Source organism: Tauraco erythrolophus, chromosome 7, assembly GCF_009769465.1.
Source record: "Tauraco erythrolophus isolate bTauEry1 chromosome 7, bTauEry1.pri, whole genome shotgun sequence".
Lineage (NCBI taxonomy): Eukaryota > Metazoa > Chordata > Aves > Musophagiformes > Musophagidae > Tauraco > Tauraco erythrolophus.
Window position 1 is genome coordinate 15,757,170 of NC_141471.1, and position 16,605 is coordinate 15,773,774.

At 39.4% G+C, this 16,605-nt stretch overlaps 1 protein-coding gene across 8 annotated transcripts in view; it reads left to right on the forward strand.

Annotated features, from left to right (window-relative positions):
- Positions 1–16,605, forward strand: part of PARD3 (par-3 family cell polarity regulator) — a 479,965-nt gene that overhangs the window by 331,523 nt on the left and 131,837 nt on the right. For 5 of the 8 annotated variants that reach the window (XM_086614468.1, XM_086614469.1, XM_086614471.1 and 2 more), the window contains one exon: positions 16,420–16,530. The exons of the other annotated variants lie outside the window; for them this stretch is intronic. In XM_086614468.1, the coding sequence (XP_086470594.1) occupies positions 16,420–16,530 (111 nt within the window). The remainder of the gene's footprint in view (positions 1–16,419; positions 16,531–16,605) is intronic. 8 annotated transcript variants of the gene reach the window in all.

Below are 16,605 nucleotides of genomic sequence, written 5' to 3' on the forward strand. Positions count from 1 at the left end.
GGATTTAAGGAATGCAGCTTCATTAAGTGGTTAGTAAACTCTGACTTTTAAACGAAACACAGAAAGCAGCAGAATGCGATTGTGTGAGGGAGATTTGAAGTGAGAGATTAACATAATCGTCTGCGGCTTTCTAGTTTGTCATTCTGACAGAAAGCAGGGTTTTGCTCTATGTATTCTTAACACTGGATTTTCCCAGAGTAAATCTTGAACTTGTAAATCTGATGGGGGAGTATGGTATGGTGGGTTGTTTTTTTTTTTTTTAATTTGAATTGAATCAGAGCTTTTGTTTCTTACATCCTGAAATGAGTGTCAGGATGACCTGTTACTAGAGGCGAGTTCATAGTGGCTGATAACATATTCTCCCAGTATTCTTCCTTTGCTTGTCAGCAAGTTTAAATAGAGAACCTTTGACACCTACAGCACTGTCTCTGCCCGCAAAGCAAGCGAGGGAGGCAGGCAGCGTGACAGCTGAGCCCTCCATGATCCTGCCTGGAATTCTGCAGCACTTCTCTTCCAGGCCTGCCGGATGAATATAGAATGCAAGTGTCAAGGATGACACCTACTTTATAATCTCAGCAAAGCAAGCCTTTTAAGAGAAGAATTTGTTGACAGTTCAGAGACTCAAAGTCAATTTCAGTTTTAGCTCATGTAGAAATAGGATTTTTTCCTCCACCTGATGTGATAATTGACAACTAACTAGTCAGCATGCTAGTCCCTAACAAAGTATGGTAAATAAATACTGTCTTGAGATGTGAAGGATGTGTTAGATGAAAAGCTCTAATAATGACATTTCATAGAATCATAGAATCATAGAATGGTTAGGGTTGGAAGGGACCTTAAAGATCATCTAGTTCCAACCCCCCTGTCATGGGCAGAGAAATCCTCCACTATACCAGGTTGCCCAAAGCCTCATCTAACCTGGCCTTGAACACTTCCAGGGATGGTGCAGCCACAACTTCTCTGGGCAACCTGTTCCACTGCCTCACCACCCTCAATGTAAAAAATTTCTTCCTGATATCTAATCGAAATCTGCCCTCTTTCAGTTTAAATCCATTGCCCCTTGTCCTATCACTACACGCCCTTGTAAAAAGTCCCTCTCCAGCTTTCCTGTAGGCCCCCTTTAGGTACTGGAAAGCTGCGATAAGATCACCCTGGAGCCTTCTCTTCTCCAGGCTGAACAGCCCCAACTCTCTCAGCCTGTCTTCATAGCAGAGGTGCTCCAGCCCTCGAATCATCTTCGTGGCCCTCCTCTGGACTCGTTCCGGTAGCTCCATGTCCTTCTTCTGTTGGGGACTCCAGAGCTGAACACAGTATTCCAGGTGGGGTCTCACGAGAGCTGAGTAGAGGGGCAGAATCACTTCCGTCGACCTGCCGGCCACACTTCTTTTGATACAGCCCAGGATACGATTTGCTTTCTCGGCTGCCAAATTTGTTTCATTATCTGCTGGAAATGTTCTTTGGAGATCTAATTTGCTACTATTAGCACCTGTACATTGGTGTACATTAAGGATGCTGTAAGATTATATTTTTAAAGCAGAGTCTTCTTTGAAAATCCTTTTTAAAAACGGGAATAGGAATGTTGTCTTAGATGAAAATTCATGCAACTTAATATATTTTCATAGCTAAAGTTAAGTCATAGTACTTCAAGTACTTAAGTTGGCAGCTGTAGGACAGCCGATCCTTTTCTAAAAGGCAAAGCTCCAACTTACTACTGCATTTCACTTCTTGGGAGAGGTGATCTGTATATGCGGTGTGTTGGCAGGCTGATGCCTCCCGCTAGGATTTCCACATGTCCTACTGTTGTACAGAGAAATAGTCATTAAAGGCAGAGTTATAAAACACTTCAGTGAAAATGGCAAAATGGGTATAAGCCACTATGATTTCCATAAGAGAGCATACCAGAATAGAAATAGTCTGTGAGCCCCTGCGTTTCCCTGGATACAGTAAGAAAACTGTGTACAAGGCATGCCCTTGCGTTTCGCTGAATGCAGTAAGAAAATAGTGGGTATAAGGCATTAATTCAGAGGGCTTATTTAGGTTTTTAAGTTGTTTCAGGGAAAAATAAGAGGAACAAAATTTTGTAGAAGATTAAGAGAGAAGAAAATACTAGATACATAATGCCAGTGGGGTATGCAAGTAGTATTTCCCCTACTTTGATACCATTGATGACTTCTTCTGGAGGGAAAAAAAAGATAGAATTAGCAGGAGCTGAGGAGATTTTGAAAATACTGCCCTCCTAGGTAGTATTCAAGCAGGAATGGATCTCTGCTTGGTTCAGCCCCTGCTCACAACAGTCCGGCTTCACTGTTTCATCAGCTTGCTGAGTGTCACGCCCAGTTGAGTTTCAAATATCTTCAAGGATGGAGACTCGACAGCTTCTCTCAGAAGCTTGTTCCAGTGCTTAACCACTCTCCCGGTGAAAAGTATTTGTCCTCAGTAAGAGGAGATAGGAACAAGATATGCTGAATAATCACTCATGCAAAAAACCTGAATCAATCTACACGTACTTACCCTTCCGATGAAGCAAAAACCTGTGGATGTACAGTAAGATTCTCATCCAAAAAGTTTAAATTTGAAATGATTTTTGTGATATGTGATTCCCCTTAGGGATTTCCTGCCCCACAATTCCTGGAACACCAAGAATATAGGAAATAATGCAGTTAAGTATGCATTTGTGACTGTGAGCCACCCGTTGCATGCTAAGGAAGAAGTTACCTGTAAACAGGTTATTTTTACTGTGCTTCCAATCATCTTGCTCTAAATTTTCTTGGACTGGCAACTATTAGGATACCAAGCTTGATTGCCTAATATGATACCCTGAGCTAGAAAAGATGACTATTTTATTTGAAACAGAGGAAGAGACAGTCTACAGAAATCCTCCTTTCTACTCTTTCATGCCATGCCAGAAATTGTCACCTCATTTTTAATTAAAAACATAAAATTTGTTTTGTCTTAATGCTGATACTTTTCATCTCAAAGTACAGATATTGAGTAAAACCTCAGGCATTTGTAGTTCAACCAGTCACAAAAGAAGGAAATTTATATTACTTTTGGAGGAGGAGAAAGTATTATTTTTAATTCCTTCCATTTTCGATAGATTCTCTAGAGTTTAATGTAAGAACATAAGAATACAGTCACACAGAATTGAATGATATCCTGTAAGTCCCTGTACCCCAATATTGTCCCTGACAGTGCTCAATAGTAGCTGCCAAGGGTGGGATACCAGAGCAGGTATAAGAACAGGTAAGTGTATAGCAGTTCTTCCCACAGCTGTCTTCCAAGATTTCAGTGACCTGGAGCTCAAGGAGTTCTTGAGAAGATGCCTTTGTGGTCAAGTACAAAATATGATGTGTATATATTCAGTTCTGGGCAATTTGTCCTGGTACTGATGATTTGGGGTATATTTACTTAATTCCAAAACAGTAACAAAATGTGTAGTACATCATATACAAGAATGTCTTTTAGAGATTGTGTAGAATGACTTTTGTATCAAGGAGCTGCTTTTACAAGTGCAAAGACCTGATTGCAATGCACTGCAGTAGATCTGACTCATTACGTCAGTATTTTATGGCACTCAGGTAAGCATGTTTGCAAAGTAGCAGTAAACCTTTTTGATGTGCAATAACTTTTCAGTAGTTAATGTAACGTTCCACTGCATATTAAGTTTTACTGCATCTGTGCAAACTTACAATAAGCAGGACTGCAAGAAAAGGCTGTAGATGTTTGTAAAATAGACCCTGCTGGAATGCATTCACTTCATAAACTAGTTTTACAGTGTGTGTTTGGGCTAGCTGATGATGTGATTAACAGTAAATTTTGAAATGTTTGCTTCTGCAGAAAATAAATTAATAGTTTCTGCAAATGTTAACATTTTTTCAGGACTTTTTTGATACTGATCTTGTAGCTCCTAGTCCTAAAAAGAAAAAGAACATAGTAAGGTTTCATGGAACTACTTGGTGGTCTTAACAATTTTCAACAAATATAATAGTATACTGCTGATATGGCTGTTTTAAAGGGTTTGTATTATATGTTGAAAGTATGTTGGTAATGCTGTATTGGTAGAGATATTCTCTGTTAGAAATAACTAGTTTCGTAGATATATTAACATCGGAGACCTGGCTTTGTCAATGGAATCTGCAGTTAGTTCTTATGCTGTTTGTGCATGCAATACAGAAATCTCCTGGAGATCGGCAAGTTGCTTAAGCTTTCAAGAGGAACTGTTTTCTCATTTTAAAAATGGGATAATATCTTGTCCATGCTAGTGTCTCCAAGAGCTTTTATGTCCTATGATGTTTCCTGTGTTGTAGAAAGACAAAATATTTGTATGCTGAAAACACATGCTATCTACGGCTTCCAGATGCTGCTCTTGAGTTTAGTTTGAAGGTGGGTGGATGGTGCATGCATGACTGAAAATGTATGTAGATTTCCTTTTTTCTGCTATACTGTTATAGGTAGTACTTAGTAAGAAAATGTCTAATCAGAAACAAAGTTTATGGATTAGCTCTAAAAGTTCTGAAAAAGAGAATTTAATAACAAAAATGCGTCTGGAATCCTAGCTGTATCAGCATCTTTGAGGACCACAATAATGAAAGTAGTATATTTTTATACCGATTGCAAGTGCTTTTAGCATATTCAACACCAGGTGTGAAAGCGGTATTTAGGATGCAAGCTGAATTGCTATTACACGTTTCAACAGCAACATGCCACAAATAAATCTCAAATATTTCACAATGTTATTATAGATGCTATCTTTGTCTTTAACCCATAGTGCTAAAATCCTGAAATTCAGAGCACAACATGCTGCCACAAGCAGGAATTTCAGATGTAGTGTTACAGTTTAAGTATTTCTTTTCTCTGATGTTGCTGAGCGGGTAATGATACCAACAGTGTTATTGTCTGTAACTGTTAGGAGTCCTGATATCGTCTGTGGAGCTCCAAATACTTTGCTAATTCCATTTGCCTTTCATAACTGCAAAAGAAAACTGCTTGTGTAAGATAAATAAAATGTGAAGACTCAGTGCTGTTTTCATCGGTATTTTTTTTTAAGATTTATTTTAGGCTATATATTCACAAGAATATTAAGATAGCAGTGATAATTGCTATATACTGTGTGCAACACCGAGCATGAGCAGAGCTGATCTCATTTGGAGAAGAACATCTCAGGAGCTGGGTATCTTTGATGTCAAGATTGGGTTTATATTAAGCATCATCTGTCTGGGTTTCTAAGTAAATATAGGCCCAGTCACTCACTTCTTATAGTGTCTCAGCGTGTACAAATGAGAACAATAATGTCAGTGTGTATGGGGCTGATCCAGGTCTGAGATCTTCGTGCTAGGAGCTTATTGGTATGGTGAATGGAACCAAAAAACACCCCTCACCACTCCACATCTCTCACCTGTCATTAGTCCCACGTGAGTCCTGGTTTGTACACCTTTTCAATCTGAAATAAATCTCCTCTTCCAGCTTGGCCCTGAAATAATCAGCGGTGTAAGTCACAATTGATATAGTTATTTCAGCTGCAGTTACCATGAAGACAGTTCCAGCCTTGAGTACTGGCAGCTACAGCATACCAGGCATCTCCAGGGCTCCAGGTAGCTCTGGGCGAGCCCCTGCGCCAGCTGCTGCAGGGACTCACTGCCAAACCGACTTCCCAGCGATGATCCACCTGTGTCTTGTTGCATCCGCTCCAGAGATGGTTTATTCCACTGGTGCTGCTGCAGTGCAAAGTCTCGCTCGTCATTTTCCGCCCAGAAGATACTGTGTACGTAAACTACATTTTCATGCCACAGGGCAGAATATCAGCTAATAGACTAGACAGAGGTATGTGAAGCCAGCAGAGGCATGTCAATCTAAAATAACCAGAGCCTTGACTCAGACTAAGTCCTGTACCTTAGCCCTGTCTTTGTAGCAAACTTTCAAAATAACGTATCTGGGGTTTTTTTTCCCTGTTTTTTTTTTACAATGTATATTCAGGGGCGTTCAATGTTACTTAATTGTGTCATGCTCTAGAGCACCTTGTAAAAGTATCCCATTGGTGTTATTTATTTGTTTTTATAGTTAAAGGGTTTTTTTTATCCTCAAGGAGACTAAGGTGGCACTGTGGAACCCAGAATGGGACAGTAGACCCTGTAACCTGCAGCCACCAGCACTCGGGTGCTGCAGCTCAGCTCAGCGAAGGGAATTGCTGTTTGATGTTGTAGGTGTCCTCTGAGAAGAGAATGGCAGCTGCACGCTTGTCTAGGTTTTGAGGATATTTTGGTTAGGCTTGTCCCACAGATCCTACAGTGTTCTCTGTAGTTCTTGCTGGAAATGACCTGTGCTTTCCCTGCCTAGGTGTAAATATGTGAATGAAGCTAAAGATATAGAGATCCCCTATTGCTTAATTTACCCTACAGAGGTTATTTTCTGGGAGATGTGTATCAACAAAGATTCTCAGTAATTGACAGAAAAAGTGCTGACTGACTTATTAACATTTCTAGGTAATGAGATCTGTAGGGAAGTTTTAATCTTTGGAAGGTTCCGGATGAACTGCCAGTAGTTTGATTAACTTTTTCTGTGTCTATGTTAACCTTTGCCAATTTTATACAGTGTAATTGCAAGGCTGCCAGACTAAGTTGTTGGAATAACGTTACTGCAATTTTCTGGTCTAACTAGCCACTGTATTACATTTGTGTCCTCGTTTCTCTGCTTGTTGCACGTGCTTAGCGAGCACCTTTAATGATTTTCTTCTTGTAGCTCATGTTTAAGTAAGGCAGGCCATGCTCATAGAATGCAAGCATTTCAGTTGTAAAATGGAGTTATGAAGACTTTTTGTATTGCTGAGGGGGTTTTTTTCCTTTTTCCGCCAGGAAAGTGTTGAAGCAAATTTCCCTTGCAACTTTTTTTTTTTTTTTCCCAGTCTCTTGAGTGCCAGTAAAATGGGTGGGTTTTTATGTTTCATTAGCATTTCTTATAAGGTCGGCCTTTAGACCAGTACCCATTTTCTAAATTGTACTTCTGTAGGGTTGGAAAAAATCATGGTAACCAGATGCAGTATTTGTCTCTGGCCTGGCAAAGTGTTAGATTTAACAAAAGAAGCTAATAGAAATGTTCAAATTGACCCTTCTCATCATTTGGACTTCTTGGAGCTCAATCAATCTCTCATTATTATCAGAGTTATTGACGCAGAGGCAGAAGTGCTAGTATTTCTCATAATCAGCCCTTGAGCCAGATGTAATTTGCAATTTTGAAGCATTGTATTTTGAAACAATAATGCATTAAAATGAACAGAGTAGGAATTAGAAGTATAGCTGTGGAGAGAACGCGTTGAAGAGTAGCCATGGTTTAAATGCTCTCTTTAAGCACTCTTAGTGGACACTGGTAATTAGAGGCATACAATGTAGTATTATTAGTACCTAAATTGGTCCACAATTTTTAAACTAATCTGTGGAGTGTGCCAAATGCAACAACAGAAGTGTGCCCATCTCGCTGCGTGGTTGCAGGGCAGCATTTGTCAGGTGGGGAGCACTGGAGTGAGGTTTTGTGACCTGCTCAGTACAGTGTGAGCAAGAGACAGTCATAGAAGAAAAACTACACTGTACTTTAGATAGTCAGGCACCTGTTAATAGTATGCTGCAATTGATGCTTAGAATTTGGGAATTTTTTTTTATCCTCATGTATGGCATCATATATTGCAAAGTAGAGGGCTGTGTGTCTGCTTTTATGTATATAGTCTGTGAAAGACGAGTTGACTCGCTGGAGGCCTTCACTCAGACTTTCTCAGGGGCCTGCCCTTTGCTTTGTAAATGAGACACTATTTTTTTTCAATTTGTACTTAGAGTTTTTCAGTTACTGTTTAACATCTTACTGCCCAGTACTGAATTATCTAACAGGGCACTGCAGTCTTGATGTGCAAATTCTGTCTGAGAGGAGGAACAGGAGCATTTGTAAGTACATTAAATGACAGACATGAAAGGATATGTTGCCCATTAAGATTGCATTATCTATTAAAAGACTGAAATAGCTTGGCTGTGTCACATGTACGAGCTACTTTCTTCAATGACATAGAGCACACACTTAATGTATCAAATTTAATCTTGGGACAAGTTACTTTGTGGTCAATAACCGCTCTCTTTTTTGAGTACATACACGACATTAAAGAGTTTTTGCCACGCAAGCAAACTTTAAAATGCTTAGACTGTTACTAAACGTCTATTAAAATGTCATGTACTGCTTCTGTGGTTGCTCCCATTGTTGATGATTGCTAACACAGTTCTATCTAAGCAGAAGCTTTCTTTATTATTCCTGATTCCTTCAGGGATGCTGCAATCCACAGTTTAACAGTTTTTCGCTGACCACCATGAAAATGAGTTATTTATGGTGACTTTTAGTACATTGTGCTATCACTTACTGAGCTGATTCATCCGTACAACAGAAGAATCTCTTGTCTATTTGCTGACTTGCTGCTGTCTTTCCAATATTATAATTGTAAAATTATCCCCACTTCCTTTGACCTTCTCAGCCTGTTTTCATACTGCAGTAATTAGGATTAGTTGTTAGTTTTTTCCCTTTCTTTCTGTCTTTCTTTTCTTTTCTTTCTTTCTGTCTGTCTATCTATCTATCTATCTATCTATCTATCTATTAAAGCTGTCAATGGCTCCAGCTAGCTTTAGGCAATCACGAGTAGCAACACAAGAAGATTATCTTCTGTTTAGAAATTTGCAAACAGATGGTCTCTCTGTAAAAGAAATCTGTTTTTAAAAGTTCCACCATTTTATGCTGGAAGTAAATATTACAAATGCTTAAGTTGTGAAAAGAGAGCGACTTGGTGTGAATAATATTCTGCCTGTTGTGTCATGCCTTTCAGGAAATGTTATCAAAACTGTTTATGAAAATAATTGAATGAAACCTCATGACATGTCTCTTGGTTTGGCATCATACCCATTTTGTATGAAGTTGGGATACTGACTCACAAAGACAGGCAGATTAAGCTTCAGTGGCTGGAAACGGTTACCGATCCCATATGTTGTTTCCACTTCTTTCCAGGAAGTTGTTGTGGGAATCACCAGTGATGTTGCACGTGAAGTGTTGCGATTTATGTGCCCTCCTGGCTGTTGTTTTTGAGTAGCCTTAGTTTGGTGAGATGTACTAGAATCCCCACCCGAATGGTGCTGCAAAATGGTTTTTAATGTTTGGAAAGTAAGGCAGAGGCTGTTGGGAGAAAATGTGTGATTATAACATAGAAGACCTTCACATGCTTTACAGTACTCCTGCACAGGGTGGCAACTTCAGAGAGTGCTTTTAATTTGGAGTGATAACCACTTCAGTTCTCTTCCTTTCAATTTCTGTCTTCATGGCTGAGCACGAGTTTCTTTATTGCTGGAAGGCAAATTTCATTGTTCTTGAAGAGGTACAAGTGTACCTTTTTGAGAGATACTCTTTACTTCCGTGAGTTAACTGTGTCTTTCATAATGCGCCTCTGTTAGTTTGGGACAGCAGAGTTCTCCAGGAACCATCCTGGCAGAGGTCTTCTGCTGAACTTTGCACCAGAAAGATTGCTGCTTTATCAGTTTTAACATGGGCAAAGAAACCCGTGAAAAATGAAGAGTTAGAAACGTTCATTTTAACTATGCCCACAAGCTCCTACATCAAGGTGCCTTGCTCCTGCTGCCCGTGTATCAGCGCTTCGGTATCATCTCAGGACAGTACTGCTGCTGGGTCACTCCAGCAGTCATTCTACTCCCTCCTAACAAGTAGAATTTGATCTGCTAATTTGATTAGATGTGATAACTGGCTATTTCTAGAAATCCATTGCAAAATGTAGATGTTTGCACTCACAAGCATATTTTTAAAAATAGCACTTGCTCAATTTCGCTTCGAAAGGAAGGCTTGTAAACCCTCTAGTCATGACTAACTAGGGTCAATTTTGTTTGTGCACTATGTTGAATCCTTATTTATGCTTATTAAATTTTTTTTTAGCTACAGAATGTTTTTGTGTGTCACAATAAGTTTTTGCAATATAAATCTTATGATTTTGCTGATACAGCAGGGTGAAAGAGATTACAGAAATCATTGCAAAATCCTTGGAGTAGTGTTAGGTGTTGCGTGTGTGTGAATACTGTTTGCTACTATGGGGAAAAGAGCATGCCTTGACGACAGAAAGCACTGATAGAATAGCTCAAGACACTTACCATTTGTTAATTTTTAATGATGGTCTTTTTTCTATTAAGGCACATAATGCTACTGAACTTCTGTCTCAATCAATTTTTGTGTTTTTTCATTAATCACCTAATGCATGTTTCTTCTATGGCTCTTTATTCTAATGAAATATGTGGATGATTTGGCAGACGACAATGATCTCATCAGTAACGCATCAGAGTAAAATCCATTTAGCAGATTATATGGATATTATTTTTGTTGTATCAAGGATGCTGATACATATTCTTTTAAACTGAAGCTGGTTTTGAGATAAGTTGTAAATGTGGAATTTCTGTTGCTACCGCTCATATATCTTCCTTTCTTAGTTTGTTCTGTCTGTATATTTATTTGTGCAAAATCATTTATATGTTCTTTATGTCTACACGTGTGTTTTATGTATATTTCACATATTATTTATACATGGCATCACGTTGTAGCTTGAGCTTATTCTTTAAATGTTCTTCTACACTGTCTTCTCTGTTGAGTCTCTTAGTGTTTAGTTGCTCTGATGCATTGGCCCAAGGCCATTGAAGGCACTTGCTAGTCAGTGCCTCTCTGCTGAGTGTGATAGCCTTTGGATTAGACCACCTCCTAGTTGGTGACAGTCATTCAAGCAAGTAAGCTTGAAAGTAAGCCAGCTAGGGACTGACAGAGAGGTTTGGGTATGCATATTAGTTTGATTAGATTATCTAGAGTTCATAGGATTTCCTATTTGAGGGTCAAGCTTCAGGCATGTTGGTCTGTGTTCTCATCTTTTAGCTAATAATAATGGGACAAACTAGTATCACAGGGTCTGAGGATGGTCCTTTCCTTTGATGTGACTTGGCCATTATATTCTAGAGATCCTACTTTTAAAAAATGGTCCTCTTACGTTTTTTAATTTCTTCACGTACTGTGATTGCTGTGAATTTGAGGATTAAGTCTGTGGATCTGTGAATGACTTTGAGCATTTACGCTTATCTTGAAACTTTTCCTAACCCTTAATGTAAAAGGAGAATTAAGAAGCTATAAATTAAGTAGAACCCTGGAGTATCTTGGCAATTAGAGTGAACAAGATTTCAGCTGCTCTCTTTCATCAATTTCTCACACTCTCGGATAGACAGGGTATTTTTAATTTACAACCTGTATTTCAATTAGTCGTAGAAGTTTTTTCTTGAAGCTTTGTCTTCTGCAGTTACAAAATAAAATTAAACTACTTTTTAGCTATACTTTTTATAATAGGGTTTAGATGAGAGAGCCACTGAATAAACTAGCTCTTACGTGAGGTAGTGTTCCTGTATTTATAAATGTTGTTACAATTATAAAGAGATTATTCTATAACCATATAGTATGTGTCCTCAAAGAAGTATTAAGCTATATCTATGAAAGAATATGTTTATGAAGAAAGGTAATTTTTTTATTATTTCAGGTTTGGAGGAAAGTGTGCACTTTTCTTTAGCTCTTTGTTTAACACCATAAGTAGTAATATTCTGTGCTCTGCTTCTGAGAACTCAGACTGGGGGAAGTGGTGGCCACAGGTCAGTGTTGTGCTGCCATGGCTGCATGTACTCCACAAGATCCAGTATAGCTCAAGTTTTAGCATCAGGACTTTTTCTGTCATGAATATGTTAACTTTGTGAGGCCGTAGCATACGCGACTTTGCTGCACGTTGTGCGGTAGCTTATGTCTGTGCGGTGGTGTCTTGCGCACCAATTTAGGTACAGCTTTTATAGCTCACAGTCAAATTGTTGGCACTGAACTGGGAAAATGACAGGAGCTTGGAATCAGATTCCCAGGACTGTCTGAACATCAGTGTCACAGATGCTCCTTTTCTGCACCGTTCTGTTTTTTAATTCCAACAGTAGTTCTTACCTTTGTTCTTAAATGCTGTCCTCCTTGTCACTAATGCAAGGAGCATTGCTGTGCACAGATCCTGAGCAGTGGAGTCTCATGTCTGCTTCAGAAGGAAAGTTGTCATTTCATTTGCATTTGTAAGAACTGCAACAAGTATCCCAGCAGCCAGCCTCACAGCAATGAGAATGAGACCATCACAGATTCAGACAAGTGCCTGAAAATCTCCAGGTGCTTCAGGCACTCGCCAACCAGCTGCGCACAGTGGAGAAGAGCTCCTGCATCTGTGAAGTGAGCAGCAAGGGCTGGGATCAAGTCATTTGGCAGGATCCTCAAGGCCATGTCCTTGCAAAAGGCTCGATAGAGTCTCTCTGACACTGGGCGAATGGATAGTGATTGCTGTTTTGCAAGGGAGATATTGCTAACTACTGCACTTGGGGAGTTTCCAGCCTTGGGTTGTTATCACTAAGTGAGCAGTCGCCTCAGTGAGGTAGGTTATTACATGGGTGTGCCAGGACATTCGATATCTGCATTATGGAAGAAACAGCATTGCAAGCAGTAAGGTTCCAAAGTATCCTTGGATCATGTATGGATCATACATCCCAGTTTCATCTTCCCTTCCTTATGAGTACCTGAGCAGTGAAGAAGTAAGCTTCACAATGATGCAAATGCTGGTGGGTTGCACATGCTGGTGGGTTGCCGGGAAGGTGCCACACATTAATGTTAATGGGGTGAGTTCAGGGACTGTACCGCTTGCACATTTAAGAAGGTGAAACTTTTACAAAGGTAAGCTAGATCTTTTCATGGGCCGATGCATTGAAATTGGGGTGTTTTAAATTCTGGGAATAGTTCTGGGGACCTGACCCACACTTTACTTCTTTTGACTCACACAACTACACAAGGGCCACTGGAGAGCAGCAGGGAAGGGCTTTACCAGCAGCTGTGAAGACAGTGCAGGGTGGCTGTGGGATGTGTGTTCAGTGTTTTGAAAGGGTATTGCATAGAAGGCTTCAATTTCAGTGGTCTCAGTACTTGTATGTTTATTTCTAAGTGTCCTGTTTTACTTAATATTCATGAATCAGAGTAGGAAACATCTATCCGAGGAAATTAGAAGGACTGGTGATTTTGAATAGCTTGACACCCGCGTAGTCACCGCATTACAGTTGAGGGAGTGTTAACAGCTCGCTTTAATGGTGTGCCTTAGTATTGCTGGATGTTGCTCTGCTGTCGTTAAACTTGACTTGAATATGAATGTTAAATAATTTATAAACGTCTGTTATAAATTTGGTGGAGAGGATGCTGATTTGGGCTGTGGGTTGCATTATGGCTACAAATCATACTTCATGGAGCAAACACTTCTAATAGAAATAAATAGCAAACACACTTATTATTAGCAAGAGTAATCTTACAAAACCTTTGAATGGTGTTTGGAGTGGGGAATGTTGACTGCTCCTACAGAAATAAAAGGTGTATGTGCGTCTACATATGTATCCCCATCACAGTTCTTTTAAACACCTTTCTCAAGTGCCTGATGGAGCCTGGAAAGTGTTTTTCCTTTGTTTGCCTGTTATTATTCTACTATTATTCTACTATTGTAAGCTGAAGCTTAACAGAGGTGCCGTTAGACTTGCAATCTCAGTGGAAAAGAGAAATCTTGAACTTGTAAATATTTTTGCACAGAGGTCTTGCTAAAAGCATGCAGACTTGTTCAGAGCCTGACTCTTTTAGAGCAGTGTGTTTCCAAACTGTTCTGCAGCTCCATGACTTACGAGTATGATGGAGATGCTACCTGTGCAGGTGACGCTGTTAAAAACACAAAGCCACAATCAGGAAGCGGGGAGAACAACGTTGAGTATTCGGGTTCAAGTGTAGGACAGTGCAGTTAATGTTGCTGAACTTGTTGCAGGCAGTGGTGATTATAGCAGATATATCACTTCTGTGGGTGACAAAGTCCAGAGGAGGCAGCTTTACAAGACCACCGTGGTTCATACTCTGCCAAGCTGTCCACTGCTGGGATGACCACAGAGCTTGTCAGATGTGGCACTGGAAAGTCTCCGGTCAGAGTGGGAACAATATGTCCACCCTTTGAAATGCCTGGGGAAGGACCAGAGATGTTTTCTGGAGACTTTATCAGGATGATCCTGAAGAGCAGAAGGGACATTCATTCCCAGATGATTGGAAGAAAACTCTGAGAGAGGAGAAGGCAAAACTCTATTTTGCTGCCAAAACCTAATGTGTACTAACTAACTAATTCAATTTTATCTTTTTTTTTTCTTGTCTTTCTTTTAACCACTAGTTCTTTTTCAAAAATAAACTGGCTACTCCAGAATTTGGTTTCTTTGCTTTGCCTGACATTTCTAATGGGTCAGGGAAGGACAGGAGACAGAAGCAAATGCAGGCATCCCAGAGATGCTGTGCTGCAGTACCACATATGTTGTGTGTCTCCTCGCAGCTCTGTGTGTTCTGTCAGTCAGACCCCTGCCACCCCCGGCACTCTCTGTGTATCAGGGTGAAATGGCTCAGCTCCACTGTTTTTCTGCCAAAACTCCCCTCTTGACTAGAAGATGTACAGCTATTTTAAATTAACCGTTCTCTTTTGTTTGGTGTATGACATCCAGAACTTGATTTGAATCTCTTGTGTCATATATGTATATGTTTTGTGTAATGGTTTTGACTACTCTAATAAATAGGTGGATGTTTTAAAAGATACATGCTGGTGTTTCTAGTCACTGAGTTTAAGTATGTCAGTTTTACATATAACAAAATATAAAATCAGAGACTTTATGTCCTATTTTGTGTTTCTTAACCATATCATGTCCTCTGCCTTTCCCTTTTCAGTTGATTATTAATGAACAGTTTTAGTTTTCAGATTAGTTTGGAAATGAGCAATCTGGGAACTGTGGAGAGCAGCCACGCACTTTGAAGTTTGTGTACATGCTCCTACGCTGTATCTTTGTGGTGGTGTGTTTTTAAACAGCTACCCTAAGAGCCATAAACATGGTTGCACAGTATAATAATATCTCTTGACTGAGTGGCCAGAAATTAATCATTCTGCAGGGTCACTGTGTGATGTCTTCAACCCACACAATGGCTTTGTACTAGAGTCAACAGGAACAAAACAGAAAATATTATAAATGCCTGGTGGACTCTAAATATTTTAAACGGTTTACGTTCATGGATCAGAAGAAAGTTTTAAGAACTCTGTGTTTCATTTCAATGTTTGTGAATATTTGGGGTGTTCTGTCCACACCATTGCTGGACTTTGCACTTTTCAGTGCTTTCATTTCACTTTTGATGTGAACCTGAGTGTGAAGTGCCACAAGTGTCAGTCTGTTCTCATATGAGTGTTTGATTAAAAAAAAGTAAAATTCTTACTGCTTTTGCTATGATAAATGATCCCATGTTTAATGGGTATGTATTATAATAAGATACTGTTTAATAGATACATGTTACCCCTTCTGTCTTAAATAGAAAATTGTCATCTAAACTTTAGATGTATTTCACGGCTTTATTTAAGTGTTTGTTTAGTTCACTCTATATAAAGTCATTCATTTTCAGAGCAGGTCTGAAATATCTAAAAAATGCACACAATTTTGTCCTAATAGTAACCGAGTATCTCAAATGCCAAACTGTGCTCTCCCTTAAAGTTTAAAATAAAACAGTGGAATGTGCAAATACGGAAGAAACCAAAAATACTTGAAATGTAGCTGATAGAGGGGAAAAGGAGATGTGAAGAGGGCAAAGACTGGGCTGGCAGCATCCTGCTCTGGGACAGCCGAGCCATCTTCCATCCCTTCATTCACTCTCTTTGTACTGGAACACCTTTGGAGGAAAAGAGTCACGAGTAACAAGGTTAAAAAAAATCCCTTGGTGCTGAAAAATAATAAGTTTACATTTTTGGATGACGTCCACTGTGTGGTGAAACTGCTTTTCTGGGGCGGGTGCGGAGGATGGTACTGGGCTCTGGGCAGTTGTCAGATGTACAGCGCTGTCTCTTGCAGCACCTATGCGAAAGCCTTCATTTAATGTGAGCTTGAGTTTTGTTCTTTGGCAGTGATAGTGTTGAGTAATTTCTAAAATATTGTTTGACTGTGTATTTAAGAATACACAGAAGACCCAAAAATCCAGGCAGAAAAAAGGCATGTGGTCCTTTGTTTTGCTTTGTTCTGTTCTGTTCTTTAGTGAGGAATTCTATAAACTTTTAAGAGTGAAATAAAAATAAGAAAAAACTACACAAAAAAAACCTACAGAAGCAGCCTGAAAATATTAAAAATTGAGATTCTGAGGTCTTTGCGCTTTGTCTTTCTGGTTTCCAAGCATCCTTTCTTGGAGGAGTCTCTTTGTCATAGGAAAAGGAAAATATAGTTTTGTTCATTTCACAAGTTAGATTCTCTTTTTGTGTGTTATTAACAGGTTTGGCAAACATCGCAAAGATGACAAGAGTGAGAAAACTGGTAAAATAAAAGTGCAGGAAGCTCTTACTTCAGAAGAGGAGAGAATACGAATGAAGCAAGAACAGGAGAGGTAGACTTCAGTATTTGCTTAAACCTTGATAGAGAGAGTTTGTTTTTTAAATTAAATAACTGAAGTTCAATTTTC